Source organism: Chroicocephalus ridibundus, chromosome 2, assembly GCF_963924245.1.
Source record: "Chroicocephalus ridibundus chromosome 2, bChrRid1.1, whole genome shotgun sequence".
Classification (NCBI taxonomy): Eukaryota; Metazoa; Chordata; class Aves; order Charadriiformes; family Laridae; genus Chroicocephalus; species Chroicocephalus ridibundus.
The window spans coordinates 58,532,952-58,552,307 of NC_086285.1; the positions used below are offsets into that span (position 1 = coordinate 58,532,952).

Genomic DNA, 19,356 nt, shown 5'->3' on the forward strand with positions numbered 1-19,356 from the left:
TTGCTTTACAGGTGCCTCCACCTCTTGCCTGCGTCTCACCTGATAGCCGTTTCATTGGCAGCTGCTGGAGTCCCTGGGTTTTATTCATGTGGTAATTGGATAAAACTGCCAGGGCATAAGAGTTGTCATACAACACATTGCCTCGGATGATCTGGAGGTTTTCTAGGGGAATGACATCCACCATGTTGAGCGCGATGAGCACGTAGCCTGCAACCTCCTGTATCGTCTGAGAGAACAACAGAAAAAACAAGGTGCTTAATCCATAGCATTCTTCTGCTCTTGACAGAGCCGCTTTCCTCCTCCCACCCCTCCAATCTGCCATCTTTCAATTTTAAGGAACAATAAACCACTTAATCTCATTAAAACATAAATACATCTGAGAACCAGAAGGGACTATATGTAAAAATTTGCCGTCTAAGCAGGTATAAATTGGCCCTTAGAGCAGCTACCAGGGGGTACTACTTGCAGGGGAACAGGGCAAGCATGTATGATATGGCAACCAAGTGTGATGCTTCTCTTGAATATTTTCCGAGCCTCCAACCATTGGCAGCAGAGACGCCATCCGACTGAGGCTTTTACACTCTCTCTTCTGTGCACCTTCCCTTGAGGATCCTTCCAATGCTCAGCAGAGAGGAAGATCGGGTAACCTTCTCCCTCTTAGGTAATAAATAGTTACAGGACAAAAAGGCAAGCGAGGCACTGTCCCTGGATGTAGATTAATTCCTGCCTTGTACTGTGAAATGTGTGCATTTCTATCTCCTACAAAAATCACCATAAATGAAAAACCTCAGGCTGACACTTAGGCTATTTTCCTATTCCATGAAGACTACCAGTGAGTTTTCAAGAGACCTGTTATGTTCCTGGGAACACTAAGCTCCACGGTCAAGTTGTGCTTGGGAAAGAAAAATAGCAGTACCATCACATTTGTAACCCATATGTCTGAACCATCTCTTTTCTGATGTTCTTGCTTGTTACTATGATGAAATGGGGTTTATCTTTCTTTGTTCCCTGAAAAGAAAAGGTCCCACAAAGAGATTACTCCTCTCAGCCCAGAGGACTGACCTGTTTATTCAAAGCTACCGCACAAGAGCTCTTGATACCAGACATACACTTACGTTATAAAAACTTCTTCCTCTCCTGCCTCTTTCTTTAAAAACCTCCTAATCTGAGGTTTAGGTATGTGAAAAGGAGTGCATTTAAAACACCTTCTTTAAAAAAATAAATATAACCTAAGGTGCAACGCTATTGCCACTGGTGGCAGCCCGGCAGCAGGGGAGCAGAGCTGCACCCCTTGCCCAGCCTCTGCTGCTGGAGAACCTGGAGGTCCCTGTGGCAGACAGCGTTCCTCCTCATGCCGTGGCTGCGTTTTAACATCTGTCCCCTGTCCGTTCCCCTCTCTGCTTGCCATGGTTGCTCATGCGTTTGTGCACAAAACAAACGTTGAGATGGGAGTTGCCCGGGTGTCAACTGCAGAGGATTATCTTGAAGATCGCTTGAAGGGTCCACGTGGGAAGTTATCGCACAGGACCTGCCTGCCTTGCTCAGGGTGCGGGTGCCGCAAGCTGGAGAGGCACTCACCACCACGGCAGGGGAAGGGGTCACAGCTTGGAGGGCAGGGTAAGGGCCTCCGCACTTCGGAATCTGCCATCAGTGAGTCGCCACTCACTTGGCACTTTGCTTTGCCCAACAGCACCACAAAGCCTGTTGCCCTCCGAGGAGCGAGGCAACAGTTAAGGATGTAATAATACATATAAATAAGAAGAAACCCATCTGCAGGGCAGCCAGCACAGGTTGGCAGATGCTTGAAAAGCTATTTCTCAAAGTACCTGATTTAGTACAGTAGGGTTGAGCGCATCCTGCAGCCTACAGGTACGCTGAGGCTGTGATCTGCAATTTCTCTGACACTAGCTAGCTATGGTTTTGGATCACTGCAGAGTTTTATAGGATCCTTTGCACTTAAAAAAATACAGTAAGATTCCTCTAGCAGGGAAGGCCACATTGGCCAAGAACACTAACCTTCAGGAAAGAAAGGTCACGATTGTGCTCCACGTATGTAATCTCTAGGTTGCTGAGTACCACCTCGCAGTTGTTGTACATCCTCTGCAGGCTGGTGAAATGGTCTTCCACATGTCCCAGCTGGGTCAGCTTGTTATTTGTCCCTTGACAAACTGTGGAGGAAAGAAGAAAGCTCCATGAACGAAAGCAAGAGCAAGTAATTGTTGCCCACCTATAAGCACCACAATAAGTGAAGCGTCAGCACAAATTCATAAGAAACAAGACCGTTATCTTGCATGACCTTAATGGCAATACTGTAGGGAACATGTGATGTTTCCCAGGCACAGAGTTGTACCAGGTATCACCAAAGGCGATTTCCCTGAGGGGGTGGTGGGTCTCCTTGTAAGCTCAGGGGGAGGGAGCAGGGAGTTTTCTTCAGGACCCCTCAAGCTAAAAGTCAAGGTTTTAAGAGCAAACTGAACCTCCAGGGATCACACATCTCTTGCCACTCTGACATATTTGGGAGTATGATAGATTCATGAAATGTCCCGGCATATTCAGCTTTGGCACACAAATCCACCTAAGCCTGCTTTGCTGGTGGGGAAGGAAGCGATGCCACACAGAGCACCACTGAGATTACAAACATTTATGACAGCATGATGGAAAAATTAGCCCCCACCTGAAGTTCTATTACTCTGCTTTACCAAACCTAGAGGAAATGACAGACGTTATCACCACTATATTCGACTGCAGCGAAAGAGCAAAACGCAAATTGCTCTAAAGAAAAAAACACCACGCACAAGCCCCAGAAACTCTGTACTCATCCAGTCATTCCCTGAGCTATCCTTGCATAGCTAAAATTGAAACACCTCTGAGTTATGCTAATACAGAGGAAAGGAGAACGATACAGAAGGCAACGTGGCAAGAAACTTCTCAACACCTTCCAGGTGGAAAGTGTCAGCCCAACTTTGCTCTTCAGTGGGAGCAAAAGGTGGCCGTTACCTCATCGTTGCTATAATGCAACCCCAGCCTGACCTCATGGCTTCCCATAACACGCTGAAAGAATTGCATTCTTTTAACTTGCAGAAAATAGTAAGTTGAATGATACTTTTGTAGACCCATAATTCCTAGAAGGCCCAGTCACAAACTGGAACACCATTGTGTGGGGTGCTATAAAGCAAGTAACAAAGACTCTTGACAAAGCTGGAAATAAGTTTCGGAGCTAGACAACACCTGCTGAAGATTTACTGGACAACTGATGTTTTATTAGTAGGAAAAATAACTTAATAAGCAGTGATAAAAACATGCATCAATCGTCAAAACCATTCGCTGAACATATGTTACTTCTCAGTACAGTCATCACCATTAAGGAGCTACAGTGATAACAGATTAAATACTCTTTGTTCATGTTTAAAGCAAGGCTATTCACTCGAATTCCTCAGTTATTCCTCATTATACATCTAGATAAACATTGTGGTGTTTGGGATCAGAGTGGCAACTGCTGGTAAAAGGGGACAGTTCAACAGGGGCTGTGATTACACCATCTAAGTCGCTTATTACTACATGAGCCTCAAGTGTAGAAAATGACCCTTTTTACATTTGCTTTGGACAGATGAGAAATTTCTAAGCAGGATTTTCTGTTCCAGTTTCAAACTTAAGCGTTCCAATGTGTTCATGCTTAAAATCGGCATTTGCCTTCTTCAGCCTGAAGTATGAGGACCACAAATTACCAACCAGAGTCACAGGAGGAGTCTTATTCTGTGGAGTGGTCGCATTTTGAAGGCAGAATGTTAGAAATTTTGTCATATGCTGGCCTGCCCTGTAAAATGGGTTGCTGTTGGGGATGGCGGTGAAGAGACTTTGAACTGATTGGAAAAGTCAGAGTCCTCCCAGAGGTCATCTTGAATGTTAAGAAATGTTATCCTCCAACTGAGGAAAAACCCAGTAATAAAAGATTCTCAGGTGGTTCAAAACCTCAGCTCGGGTGCTCAGTTTAGGCATCTTGGATCTGATCTCTAAAAAGGCATGATTTTGAAATGCTCTCAAACACAATGCAGGGGCAGGTACAGTTTAGACTGCTCACAGAAATGAAGACATGCAAGTCAGCCTGTTATGGTCTTCAGGGTCCACAAATGGCCTGATGCTCTCACTGCATCTCCCGTGTTAACAGCAAACATCTGCCCTGGTACTCAAGACAGGCCCGATGCAAATGCTGCAGTGTTTATGCTACGTCTGAGCCGAAGGAAGGGTGGAAGGAGGCATCCTCCTGGCCACCCATGCCCGTGATTGACCCTACACAGCTTGGCACCAGTTGGATTGAGCAATAAACAGTCCAGCTCACGGACAAAGCCCTAGGAGAAACTGCACATTTGAATGTGCTTCCCTTGGGATCAGACAGGCGTCGGAGCTCTGCACTTGGCTCAGCCGTCTTGAGAAACTCAGACTTTTTCACTGCTTACTAGGTCAAGGCTGATGCAGCAGATGGAGGGCATGGTTACTCTTGCGCTTCTCCCTCTCCCTCTCCCATGGGGCCACTCAGTGAACCATGCCAAAGAGTTGATCCAAGCTACAAATAATGCAGAACAATAAATAAATAAATGGACACAGGGTATTTTTAGCTCAGGAAAGCTCACTGATTTATTTGGTTCACAGCGGTGCCCCATGAACCGCTGCATTGGAAATAGCTCTGAGGCCAGCAAGGAGGCAGGGGCAAATAGTCAAGAGAAGGAGCTTGCCAGCTTGTGAGGCTGCAGAGGGAAACCCAGACATAACAATCTCTGAAGAGGCTTCAGGTTGGCCCTCCAGGACCTACTTTCTTCCCCTGTTCTGTGTGTAGAGAGCACTTTGATGGCTCTCTACCAAAGGCAGAGATAAGTCACAAACATGCAAACCCACTTGTCCCCCTCCATCAGGCTCATTACATCTTCTAGGCAGTAAACAGAAGATGTAGACGAGATGTTAGTTAAGATCTGGAGAGCAAAAGAAAATGGGTTCCTTCTGTTAAGATCTCAGCAGTATATGGCTAGCATCAGTCAGACCACCCTATAGAAGCTGATGCTTCATGCACAATTTTTTGTGTGCTCAAAGAGACACGAGGCCAAATCCCTGTTTGCTGCAAAGAGATCTAAGTACATCCAAAAAGTGAACTTCATCACAGCAGTATTTACCAAATGAGAACCTGGGTCATACGCAGTATATGCTGAGCAAATAAAACCCAAATCAAGCAAAACAAGTGAAACCCCTGCAGCAGTATCACTGAACTCAGGCAAACGTGCTGAATAATTTTCCAACTAGAACATTTGGAAAGAAAAGAAAATGGCCTGCTTGCATCTGATGAATAATACCATTCCTGTAATTTCTTTGCTTATGAAAACAGTGTTCTGAAAAGATACATGCTATAATTATCTGTCCATAATCCTACAGTGTGAATGTCATTCTGGCCAGAGGCAAAAGCACGGGCAATGTGGTGCTCGCCTCGCTCCACAGAGTTTTAAGTGGGACGTGCATGCTTGAGTGGACGGATTATATTATGATTTAACCTCTACTGAGCTTGACCTATTTGCCTTCCAAAGGACAGATTTTGATGCCACATACATTCCTGATATACTTTTGTTTCGACGTGTAGCAAAGCCAGCGCTATCCAGGTTTAGGAGTCAGTGGTGGGAATGGATCCTTACGTGGTACTGTTGGGGGCTACGGTAGTAAGCATCACATAATACATGTCCCACTTACACTTACACATGCAGCACATTTTAGCTACAAAGGAGAGTAAAAAAAAAAACAAGTTTCCCGATGAAAAATCAGGGTGAGAATGTCCCTGACCGGCAGAAAAGCTCAGATACAGAACTGAACTTCAGGGCGCGGGCTGACCCCGAAAAGACGAAAGCTTTGCTCTTATCTGTGATGTTAATATAACAAAAAAAACCAGCCAGTCTGGAAAGTTTTGACGCAGAGAGGATGTCCCAGGAGGCCGCCGCCTGCAACAGCGCGAGAGTGGAGCTGCCTGCTGGGAGCATGGGGCTTCTCCTGCCCCAGCCCGGGGTGTCCCGCCGGACCCCCACGGCCCCAGCCACCACCCCTGCAATGTGGAGGCAACCCCACAGCCCCAGCTATCACCCCTGAGACGCAGAGGCGACCCAAAACGTCTGCAGAGCAACAGCATGGGATACCACTGCAAAGCATCTGATTTCTACGGGATGTTGCTCTTAGCACACATGCTGCGCTTCCGAAATGCCAAAGGCATGTTGATCTTGAATCGGTTACGCTATTACCTCAACAGACAGCCTAAAAAAAAAGGCAGAATATTGCTGAAATGAGCCAAAATGTGAGGTGCTGTCTGCATAAGACAGCAGCAATCAAAGAGTTGAAGAAAGAGGCACACGGAAACATGGAATTTTTCGAAGTTGGAAGGGACCTCCAGAGATGATCTAGTCCAACTCCCCTGCTAAAGCAGGATTGCCTAGAGCACATTACTCAGGACTGCATCCAGGTGGGTCTTGAAAGTCTCCAGAGAAGGGGACTCCACAACCTCCCTGGGCAGCCTGTTCCAGTGCTCCGTCACCCCCACCGTAAAGAAGTTTTTTCTCATATTTCATCGGAACTTCCTATGTTCCAGCTTGTGCCCGCTACCCCTCGTCCTATTCCTGGGAACCACCGAAAAGAGTCTGGCTCCATCCTCCTTAGACCCCCCCTTTAGATACTTGTAAACATTAATAAGGTCTCCCCTCAGCCTTCTCTTCTCCAGGCTAAAGAGTCCCAGCTCTCTCAGCCTTTCCTCATAAGGGAGATGCTCCAATCCCTCAATCATCTTTGTTGCCCTACGCTGGACTCTCTCCAGTAGTTCCCTGGCTCTCTTGAACCGGGGAGCCCAGAATGGGACACAGTATTCCAGTTATGGCCTCACCAGTGCAGAGTAGAGGGGGAGAATGACCTCCCTTGACCTGCTGGCCACACTCTTCCCCATGCAGCCCAGAATTCTGTTGTCCTTCTTGGCGACAAGGGCACATTGCTGGCTCATGGATAATTTACTGTCTACCAAGATCCCCAGATCCTTTTCTTCAGAGCTGCTTTCCAGCAGGTCCACCCCTAACCTATACTGGTGCCTGACATTCTTCCTCCCCGGGTGCACGACCCTACACTTGTCCTTGTTGAACCTCATTAGGTCCTTCTCTGCCCAGCTCTCCAGCCTGTCCAGGTCACACTGGATGGCAGCATGGCCCTCTGGGGTGTCAGCCACTCCACCCAGTTTGGTATCATCAGCGAACTTGCTGAGCATACACACTGTACTGACAGATGCAAACTCACTGAATTTTAGTGCTTATGAAGTGCAAGGTTGGCTGCCCTGGGTACTAAAATCCTCTCTCTGCCCCCAGACGTGCTTGCTCCCCTTCTCTGCCTCAAGCTTGGCCTTAAAGAAGTATTTCTAGGTGACGCAAAGAGGCTCACCCTCTGCAACCCTCTGCTCCTTGGCTTTTTTTTCTCTTGTGTGGCCCAAAGAAGTGGAGTGACTAAATGGCATTTTCGACGAGTGACGGTAGGGAGACAGAATGCATCCGTCCAGCCGTAACGCTAAGCGACCGTATTCTCCCCAATCCATACAAGCTCAGATTAAACAAAGTGGTGCAGCAATTGCCCTGATACAAGTGAAATCTGTTTTCATCTTTTCCCCAGAAAATCTGATTACTGAAGTCCCAATCCTGTCACGCATATTTGTCCCAGACTTGAGAAAAACCCTGGAGAATGCTTTGAAACTGAATTATCACCAATCCCCAAATCATCAGCTGTTTCTGTCTGTGCTTAGCCTCTGTTAGTCTCCCTGCAGCTCTGACAGACACATCAAAATAGTAACTCGCAAAGGCAATTTCAGAGACACGCAAGTCCATTTCCATGCTTCATATATCACTTATAACTCTATATGCCCTGGCATAATACATGTATATACTTTTTTCTGCATGTTTTCCAGCCATTATTGACAACAGCGCACAACTTGCAGACAAGAGATATTTGTTCAATCTGTCAGCACATTTATAAATATTCCTCTCTCCTCACTTACTGGCAGTAATTTCATTTTTGATTATTTTTTTTTTTAGGTATTTCATGGAAGAGCGGTATCTTCCCAGGCACTTGGTTCAGAAACAAAGCGGCCTCTGAAGGCCAGGGGAGATGGTGGCACTCGGTGTCCTACCATCAGCGCTGCCCACAACCAGTGCTGCCACTGACCTCCACCTAACGGGGGCACAGAAATTAGATGAAGATCCTTGTGTCATTCAAGAACAAATCTGTACGTCAGCCACAAGGGCAGGTCCTGTATATCGGGTTTTATTTTTCACCGACCTCAAAGCATTCCCTTACAGCTATGGAATAGATCCACATAACCTACTGTGGAAACCAGAAAAGTGCAGCTAGTACTGTCAAATGATCAAAATAATGGCATTTAAGCTCACGAGGAAGTATTAGAGCACACAGGACATTTGTCGTCGTGACTAACCTAATTTCGGATAGAAAGAGAAAGAACCACCCAATGCCTTCCCTAAAGAAAACAGGGTATGAAATATCAGAGGTGGGAAAAAGAAAGCGACATTTCGTTACATGTGATTAACCATTTGAATAGAAACACTTCATACATTAACCGGTTCCTCGACACTAGAGAGAGATGTGATAGAGAAATTTCTGTATTACTGGGTTGAGTGTGCTTTACATACTGAGCAAGAATTTCAAGAGGGAGGAAAGTCCACACGATGCAAAAAGAAAACCAAATCTGCTGTGATGTGCTGTGGGGAGTTGCGAAAGGGAAAGGAAAAGCTAGAAAACAGGTGAGGAGCACAAACAGTGCTCAGATGCAGGCAGATGTTTTCCCTCGAGAACAGTGGTTGCAAATGCATACAACGCCTAAAAAGTCCCGTTTCAGCTTAATGACAGCAACATTCGAGCACTGGAAATGCTGCCACAGAAGATAATAATTTTTGCACATATTCAAATGCTATTATTTAAAACATCGTGAAAAATAGCCTCGCGTGGTTGTACTATGTCCCTCCGCAAACAGTGTAGTTTAGAGTAATGCAGTTACTGAGATTAATTCTGACTTTTAGACATACTGGGAAAAAAACAATGCCAGAGCTCTTCAAAATACTTAGCTGGAAACTGTAATTGCATAAGTGTCCCAAAACTAATGCCACAGTGGAGAAAAAGAATATGCCTTAAGGGAAAGCTTTCCCAGATGATTTCTTATTTCTATTTACTCGATGAAAGCAACTTTTCCAGCTAAATCTAATTTTAAAGTTTCCCTTGCTCTGCTCTAGGAGTGGAGACCTGCCCCCCGATGGCAAAAGTCAGGTCCTGAATTGCAATGGATGGAGGCAGTGTGACAGCTGGATGGCCCGATTACTGGTGAGTGTCTTTACCTGAAAGAATAAATAATTATAAACAAACCAACTTGCTCCTGAATGAAGACATCTCCGAAGTCAGAGCATTTCTGACAACAAGGGATTCAAGCTTTATTAATACCCTAGGGTGGTTTTTTTTCCTCCCCAATATCATTTAGAAATATTTCTATTTCTCTTCTCTGTTGCCATTATTTAATTCAGCATGTATCTTCATTAATCCTCCAGATTAAGGCCAGACCAGGATGTGCTGAAATCAATCTTTCCCCTGGCTTCAATGCGAACTGGGTGGGGGATTAAATTCTTCTCTCGTGGAAGCCGGTGTAAATTTGGAGCAACTACAATGACATGATGGGCTACCCCAGAATTTGAGCTTTCCCCTCTAAATGCCTTAGGGTGCAACTGTGGGAGGGATAGCGGTATTTTCCGTTAAACACCAGCAGAATTGCAAAGAAACGGGAATTGTCGCCTTGCAATTTTCTACAGTTTGGGAAAAAGGTCAATATCTAAAGGCAAGTAATAGATTGCAGTCTTTGGAGGTGCTGTTTCTAGTGGGGTACTGAAAAATAACCCAGGTTTAAATCCATTTTTTTCTGATGGCTTTGTCAGTGGTCTGTAAGAAGACATCAAATCACTGCTGAGGATGCCTGCAGATGACACAAACATTGCCGGGGTTTGAAACTATAAAGAGGTACAGGTGACATGCACAGACTGCTTTGCATAATTTAGGAGAATAAGCCCTCTGAACAACATTTATTTGAAATATAGCCAAAGGCAAGGTCTTACATCAAAGACCGCAGAACACGTACTAGACAGAAAATGGGGAGCTGGGATGCAATCGCCCTGAAAAGGACTCGGGGATCATAAGAGGTGACCAGCTCCTCGCTTGATGCAAGAGAAAGCGGCAGCTGCTGGGTGCCATCAGCAGGGAAATGCCGAGGAAGGGGAGGCAGGAGCTGGCATTAATCGCCGGAGGTGCCCCGGCATGCCCGAGAGCGGCGGCCTCTGCACTAGAGGGCTCCCCTCTCCCGGCAAAGCGGGTGCTGTGGGGCGCAGCTCCCGCTCCCAACAGTACCGGGATGCTCCACCCAGGCTTCGGCCCTTCTCCAAGCTGCATTTTAGCCCCATATCCCCACCACAAGGCCCATGGCTACTGTAGTATGACTTTGCCTTGAGTTTCGCAGGCTATTTAATGAGAGCGATGGCTGGAAAGTCAAGCTCCCCAAGATGTCCTCACCAGCAGCCGGGGTGCTGCTGCCAGGCTATTCCTCCCACTGGCAACCTTTGGGGAGGCTGCTATAACAGAAACCAAGAGCTTGCATGGGGCTTTCTCTGTTGAGCTGTTGCTCAAAGTTAATGGACAGGTCTATCGCAAGTGCAGTCACCAATGAACTCAATTAATGAGCTGTTCCTATGATTTATTAGTGAGGAAAACCCAAGAATAACTTCATATCTATCGACCACTATGCAAATATATGCACACATATATACACAAATAATAACAGTTTCTAAATCTTATACACACCACAATAAATTTTGGACAGAAAACCACACAGGCACCCTCCCCCTATTTTTTAACCATCTTTATAGAAACCCGGGCCATAACTATGTTATTTGTAGTCAACATTGACTTTGAGGTCCCCCCCCTCAAATTTTCTCCATCTGAGCCTGATGCAGCAGGGCAATGAGCTTGGCCCTACAGACCTATCAAGACCAGGATGGGCAAAGTGATGAGTTCATGTCATAGCTTGCTATTTTTAGGCTCGCAGTTCCCTACATACAGCAGAGTGACTGAAGGAGGATGATTTAAGGTGCAAAATGTGGCTGTTCAAGCCAAAACACCTGCTGCAGCTTAGACATTCAAGCAGTGTACAGCACAGGGCAACACCACCGAGTGCTATGGAGAGGAATGAGACTTCAGAAACCCCTGTGGAGGAAATCAGGTCAGTGGGAAAGGCAGAGTCGGTGGTCTACTGGCAACACCGGATGGAAGTATTGCCATCCCACTTAACACTGGGTCCTCCAAGAGGAAGCATTGCCCATGCCTGTGTTTCAGCACAGCAGTCTTTATGCTGCGTGAAACCCACATACTGACCAAAGTAAGTTTGTCTTGTACCGTGGAAGACAACCCCAAACAAGACCGTGCAAGCGACAAAGGACCCCCTGGCGTCAGTCCCAGTAGGCTCCATGCCCTCTGATGGTCTCCCCCAAGGGTGGGCCCACCAGGTGGCACAGCCTCTGGATAACAGCCCATGGCTGCAGCCTTCCTGCCCTCCAGCTTCACGCACCGGCACAGCTGCTACACCCGTCTCAAAAAAGCTGTATGCATCCACCGGGCAGAGCTCTGGAGGAGGAAAAGGGCCGTCATGCAGCCTCATCCACGCGAGGTTCAGGCCCTGGGAAACGGCTTGGAGAAACGCAATGGTTCTTGGCATCCATGGTGAATTTTGTATCCCTGCGTTGCTGCAAGTGGTGTAAAAAGCCTGTGCAGAGCGCAGCAGCAAGCGGCCGAGAGACCTCCGACAAGGGGTATGAGTCACCCAGCCTTTAATCTGGGGAGACATGTGTGGCAGGGGTGTGCCACCTCAAGATTTACACCGGGATATTTGGGAAAACAAGTGGATGGCAACAGATACGTGAGCTTGTGCTCTGTGATCTAAAAAAATTACATTCTTCATTGTTGTTTGTTCTGGCAACATCTACGGAGCAGCAGGATTTTATAGCACAATAAAAAGAAACTGAAGATGTGTGCCCATGAAAATGTGGGACCAGTTTCTAGTTACATCAGCACTAAATTGTTTAAAATTGTTTCAAAATGAGTTAATTTGAGAAACGAGATTTAAAAGCATTAAAATATGCTGTGAACATTTTACCACATGGGATTTCTTGAGGCACTGCAATTGCATATTTTCATTCGTGCCTTCCAATGAAAAGAAATCACATGTTTTTCTTTACTTATATTAAATCAAGTCTCATATTGAAGTAAGCCGTGGTGCTCGTACACGTACTTCTGAATCCCTTGAGGTGTAAATTCTGTGTGAGCACTCACACACTGACTCAAAAAGCGCAAGAGAAACCACTTACATCTGAAGACTAAAAGCTTGCTGTTACAAATGGAACACATTCTTATTTTTTTTACCAATAAATATGTATATGTACACATACACATATATAGGTACATGTACACATATGTATGTAGCTCTGCCAGGTGACTAGACTGACGTCTCTAGAGACTGCAGTATACCTGGAGAACTGCTGAAAACACAACAGCAAGCATGCAAGTTTTGCTCACTGCCTTGAACTACGCGTGCCCACCCCCACAATAACCAGCCCCGGCTACTTCTGCGCGCGGTTCTGCCCACTGAAGTCACGGCGAGCGTTACCGGCAACCACAGTGGGTGCTGCATCCAGCCTCTGCGCCCGTATGGCTGCATCACCCCAGGATGCTTCCTCCAAAGCTGGTCCATAGCAAGGAACTATAGCCAGTTCCAGCCTTGTACAGATTCAAGTTGGAAAGCTACAGAAAGAAGGATTTATACCCCCAAATTCCCCGGGAGACATCCTGCCCCTTAGGAATGAGACTGTCTTCGCGAGCGAGGCTAAAACAAGACACAAAAATGCACGCAGGACTAAGATAAACAATATTTGCTGCTTCAAACACTAAAGGTCCTGTTAAGTTATCTGTACTAACGTAGCAAACGTCCTGTCAACTAACTACAAAGGACAAGTAAAAGCCGATAAAAAGCTTTAAAAGCTTGTCTCTAGCTTCACGGGAATGAATGCTATGGTTAACACTTCCATAGGGCTTCCAGCAGAAATTTGGATATTTGCACATGTTCACAAGCGAGCAAGTTAACACACGCTGCTGGGCTTGAAAAGCCTCCAATAATATTTAAGTTTAAAAGGAATAGCTGAGGAGCATATTAAATGTAAATGAGCTCTGGATCACCTTCTGATCTTTATTTAAGCCTTGAGTAAAACTCAATGGAAAGACTGCTATTGAAACCAATGGGATCTGAATCAAGCTCTTATTTCACTTAATTTAACTGTGTGAAATTCAATAAATGAGGTAAATAGATTTTCTACCGCCCTTTTTTCTGGAAGGAGGAGAACTACAATTACATTTTGAAAGCACAGCTAAAAAGCCACAAAGTGATTTAACAGCACCTGGGTAGGTTTTGAAGATGGAGCCCAATTTATCTTCAAAAGTCTGGGAAGAAAAAACACTGAATTTAGTCGTCGGTACTATAAATGTTGCATGTTACAGCAAGTGGAGTGCTTTTAGAGTCGGTCTTATTTAGCAATAGGGAACCTCAGCCGCTTGTAATGCCAGACTTCAGTTCTGAGAAGAAATGTAAACAAGTTTGAACATTTTAAAAGGTACTTGAAATGCACGATTACGGTACGTTACATGCTGTTCAAACTCTGTAAAAGCTGCCTCTCCATCTCTTGATTTGCACGCTTAACCTCTGCCGTGCAACCTGAGCTGGAAGGCAGGCAGCCTTCCTCATGCTCTTCCACCCTCTCCAGCAAAGCAAGTGCTCCATGGCTCAGTACCAAGCCCAGGAATTCTGCAATCTGAACTCCCAAAATACGTTCCACTGGATAAACCTCTGCTAACGCTCCCAGTCTTGTATCATCATAACACCCATTCGCACAGGTCCCAGAAAATGAGACAACGGGGTTTATCTTTTGATTGGTTATAGAATAGGGCCCACACACAGGTTTAATGTCTCTCTGACCTCGCCAAAACAACTCTTCAACTTCCTCCTGCTTCCTTTTCTCCGGTTCTTTAAAAGAAACATTTCTGCTTCTGCATAAAGCATTTGAGGCCCACGCATGCAACGGGCTGCACCAAAGCCTGTAAAGCAACTGTTAACTGTGGCAGCCCTTTGGGGACCCCTTATTTATCTCTTGTCTTTGAAAACACTACTGAAAGAAACACATGGGTCAATGAAATTCTTTTCTGTCCTGAAAAGAATGAAAATACAGATTTGTCAAAAGCTGATAAATCATCCTGTACCAGTCTTCTGAGGTCAAATTAATATTTTGTATACTCTCAGAATTTGTGGCCGTTTAGTTTTGGGCAGTTTAAAATCATTATGAAGACGAATGCAGCTGCTACATTTGATTCTACAACTCCTTTGTGCCCAAAGTTTGAGGGACGGCACCGGTTTTGTCTTCATCGCGGATCTGTTCTAAGCAGCAAGGAAGGCAAAACGCCACGCCGCTTTCTCAAACACAAAACCCCCCTACATGCAAATACGAAAATTGAGAAGATGACATGCTGATAAGGATTTTAAAAAATCCACCCTTACATAAATGCCACAAACCTGCTTTAACGCATTCCACTCCCTGCAGAAAGAGCTGCCAGAAAGAAACTGCTCCATCAGTTCAGTGAAGAGGGGAATAAACATCCCCTTTTATACACAAAGCTGGTACCTCAGCTACAACCTAAGCTACAGCACAGAACGTAAAAATGTTATCTGTAGCAGACGGTTGGACTGCGCTTATCTTTGCCAAAGATGTCTTGAGGGGGGGGGAAAAAAAGACACTTTTTACTAATGCAGCAGAATTCATGTAGAGACATGAAAGCCTGACTGTAAAACTGATCTCATTCACTCCTGCTCCCATCTGCTCCTCCGTCCCTGCAATATTTCTTCTGCAAAAGATTGTGCTCGAGTATTTTGACGGGTGGAGGTTTTTTAGTAATATGCTGGGCTTCGGGGATGGTGGGCTGGTGGGTCTTTTTTTTTTTTTCTGCTCTGACTAGAAATAATCAACTTTTGTCTTTTACTATATTACAGCATTTTGGAAACTTGCTGCTGCGCACAAGTTTGGGTCCCTGGGCAGCGAAGCCATTGCCTGCCAGTGGGCGAGGAGAGGACGAGAGCGGGTGTGCAAGCCCTGCTGCACCCCCATCCTCGCCCTCCCTGCACCGACGGTGTGGCGGGGAGCAGCACAATGGCTCTTAGTCCCGTTCTCCACGATGCAGGAGGGGGTGGGTTTTTTTGTTGTTTTCTGGAAGAAAATGGAGAGGAACAGAGCTGGGAACATCCCAGCGTAAAACTCCAGCACCGGAATTACTGCTGCGGGGCATCTCAGCGGTGTTGCAGGAGGATGGTCCTTGCTCACCTGCAAGTGCATACACTGCGTACGCCCATCACTCAAACACTGCTAGGATGCCTCATCGGTCTAAGAAACCCACCGCACTTTGTGTCCCCGGCATCTCCTTGCCTTCGATTTTTTGCTGTGACAAGTTTCTTTAGCAGGAGAATTAAAATCACATCCTGGCATATTTCTGGTACTCTGTGCGGAGGTGCCACGTTTTTCTCTAGCCCGTTCCTTATGTGGAAATTCAAAGAAAGAAAGACTTGGTGGAGTAGCACGCTGTGAAGAAATTAAAGGCAAGTGATGTTAAGATTTGAGATCCACCACTCCAAGAATTTGCATGCTTGAACTTTTAAGCTTTCAAAAACTTTTACTGAATACTAAAAATATCAGAAAAAAAAATAATGATGCAGGGCAGGCACTTATGAACCTCAGTTGCAAAACATAAATAAATCACACTTAGTTTTCCACAACATGACATTAACTTCGGAAGGATCTGGCTTTGGCCTTTGCATCCCAGAAAGTTTCCAAAATTGCAAAACAGTCGCCTTCTGAGCAAATACGTACGTCACGCTGCCAACTCTCCCACTCCGTTGCGAAGCTGCTCCCCGTGTTAAGTAACTTCTGATAAGCTTTACTAAAACCAGAGCCACCTTATCGGGGAAAAATGACACCTAGCAAGTTTTTAAAGCCGTAGGTCTGTTTGGCAGCCTTTGATGCATTTGCCAGTCTCCCATCACTATCTAATGCTTCACGGAGGAGCTGCAGCAGCTCTTGGGAGCCCAGTAAATCACCTAGCTGCAAGCGATGAAATGCTACCAGCTCTGGAGAACAGAGCAGCTTTGTGTTTTAGCAGCTTTGTGTTGCCCTCGTCTTCACATCCCACACCCCCCCTCCCCAGCAAACTTGGAAAGAATTACCCGGCTTGAACAAATCAAGCTATTTCTTCCATAGGCTAGGAAATAAATTTTGCAGGGCTGAATGCAAGACATGGGATTGTATGGCCAGTCTCGGAAAAAATACAATCCTCTTCCCAAAACTAGAAATAAAGGTCTGCATTATAAAAATTTAAGTGGAGGTTTTCCATAGTAGGAATAGGAGTTCGGCATGCAAATTATACAGCCTGCAGTGGGAGGTAGCCATCAGAACCGGCTTTTGGAAATCCCTTCTTTGAGATGGATCAGTGCCGTTCAAGCAAGGATGGAAGTTCTGCGACTGAAAAGTAAAGTTTCCAAACCTACTATGCCTTCATGAAGGAACTTTCTGAAGGAACGAGAGCACAAAGTTTGCTCCAAACACCAAATTACTGTGTTGATATCAATGCGGCATTAGGGTATTTCACGAGCCTGTCTCATTCTAAAATTACTTCCCTTACTTGCACTGGGCTGCAGTACCTTGAAGAAGGCTCCTCATTATGAAGCAGAATGCAACACAGCCTTAAAAATAAGACCGGTAACTTAAAAAAAAAAAAAAAAAAGAAAGATGGGCTTAGAAGAGACAGAAACCAGCTGCTGGTAGATGCATTACATCCTCACTCAGCTTACAGGCTCCCAAAAGGTTCTGGTACAGGAGTTGAGAAAACCCCTGAGAAAATCTAGCTTGTGATGTGAATATGTTATACAGCTACGGGATGTCTCTGCTGTCACCAGGTTTGCTTTTATGAGCCAGCCTCCGATACAAGGGGTTTGTGTTTTAGCTCTCGGATCTCATAACAAAAATTATTGAGTGCTTTCAGAGCTTTGCCAAAATAAGTTTCCATTAAATGTCTCAAAACAGTCTATGGAAAGTTTCTGCTATACTCTACTGATCTTTCCCAATAAATGGCAATACAATTTATCCTTGCGGGAAGAAGATCTGTCAGCGTGCATCTATTCCAGATAACGTGCTACTAACACAAGTCAAAAAAGAAAATGTGGGTCAAACAGTAACTCCAATGTGTTTTTTAGGGTGTTGCTCTTCTCTCTGCACGTTGGAGCCGACAGATGCACAGAGGAGTCCCACAACTCTTGCAACCGCACTTCACATGATGTGACTGCAGGACACCACGTCATACACTGCAGGACATTGGGACACAGCAAAATTCTGGTTTTCTGAAAATTCAGGATTGAGTTGGCGTGCATAGGAGGCAGCAATCCTACCCAGAACTGTGGGGATGCTCACAAACACAGTCATACCCGCTCCTAGTAACGCGTGTCTTCAAGCATGCAACACTGTCTGCTCTTCTTTTTCCATTTAATTGCCTTTATCTCAAAATTTGGCTTTCCATCAGCAAGGTAAAACATGGTTTACGCTTCGAGAATATAAAACTCATACGGTGGAAAATCTGCGTTGGCCTAGATCAGTGACCGTGTAAAGGTAATGTAGTTGAAGCTTTGATGGCAACACTGCTGCTTTTGAAACTTCTGCCTTACACCTTTCTTTTTGGTTTTAAGCTCTTTTTTAGACCCAAACCGGCTCTAAATGATCACACCCTACACCACACAACTGGAAATCTTTTCACCACGATCGTTATGTAAAAACTGATGGAAAGGTAACAGGATTTCAAAAGCAGTGAATAAATATGCACATCTCTCAGAGCACTGGAAACCTATTTTTTGCCTGTATTTTAGTAGAGGGATGTTATTATGTCTCTGTGGTTATTACTGCAAAAGCGTATTCTCTCATTCATTCCAAGGCATCATTTAAAGTGCTCCCTCGCCAGTGATTTTCAACCTGTGCTCTGCGTCTCCCTGGGAGTCCCTGGACTGTTTTGACGCCCGTGAAAGGTAAATAATGAAAAGCAGGCTTACATTTGCTAGACAGAGGTCTGTGCCACATCTCCCTTAGAAATACTGTAGGTACCTACATACTGAGCAAGGCTGGAAACCACTGGTATGCATAATCCCACTCCAAACATACTGTGAACTCCTTCAAAGCAATTCCTTCCACTGCCTTTCCCCCCACGCGCACACACACACATATATATTACATATAATATTTTAAGTGGCCTCTTGAAGCCACTATAAGTCTACCTGAGGTATTTAAAAGTGAGACTAAACTTGCAATTTTTAGGCTTGGAAGACGAGTATGAACTCCCATGTCATAGACAAACAGAACACACACGCCTAATTATGATTAAAAATAGAAAGCGGATGTGAAGAATAAACAGCTTAGTTGCTAGAACCTCAGCTCTGCTCCTTTTAACCATCACAAGCCCCTGGCGTCCCTGCTCGCTGACCCCATCAATACTCCCCGTGAAGGCACATGGCTGCAGTGCTGTCACTGACGCGCCGTGACAGTCCTACTCCCACTGTGGCACCTCAACTCCCGTGGAGTTCAGTTGGCTGCAAAGAAAGCGTGCTTTATTGTCAAAACGCCACTGCTAGGCACTTTATCTTCGCCAGATAGCACTGCATGCTCTTTATCCCGCTTTAATACACCTCTTGTTCCGGAAACACAGGCATGAGCAGATTGCAGAGGCAAGCTGAGACTTAAATTTGCAACAATGGAAACCAGCAACAGGTGAACAGGTTATTTACGTCCTGTTGAGATGAAATACATATATATTTTATTTTATTTTTTTCCTCTTGAGGACCACAGATCTTAAAGGGGAAAAACGTTTCTGTCTCACTCTAATAACCCAGTGCCAAAAAGGAAATAGTGCAGTAACTATATCCTGATCCTGCTTCCCATTCCTAACACGAAGCTTCGTGTCCTGACCCACATAACGAAGCTGACACCTTCTGAATGCACAAAACCTTACTTGACCCCCTGCGCTAACAACTCACAGCGCCCAACGGCCTGGTTTTGGGAGGCAGGCAGCGCACCCCGAAGGTGTGATTAAGTAGCAACACCACCACATGTGTTTACCCACCAGTAGCGGCGGAAGGGC

General features: G+C 45.4%; 1 protein-coding gene across 2 annotated transcripts in view; it reads right to left on the reverse strand.

Annotated features, from left to right (window-relative positions):
* The window catches only part of EGFR (epidermal growth factor receptor), a 169,436-nt gene that overhangs the window by 49,190 nt on the left and 100,890 nt on the right, over positions 1 to 19,356 (reverse strand). For both annotated transcript variants that reach the window (XM_063325632.1, XM_063325633.1), the window contains exons 2-3: positions 2,017 to 2,168; positions 40 to 226 (exon numbers count right to left, since the gene is read on the reverse strand). In XM_063325632.1, the coding sequence (XP_063181702.1) occupies positions 40 to 226; positions 2,017 to 2,168 (339 nt within the window). The remainder of the gene's footprint in view (positions 1 to 39; positions 227 to 2,016; positions 2,169 to 19,356) is intronic.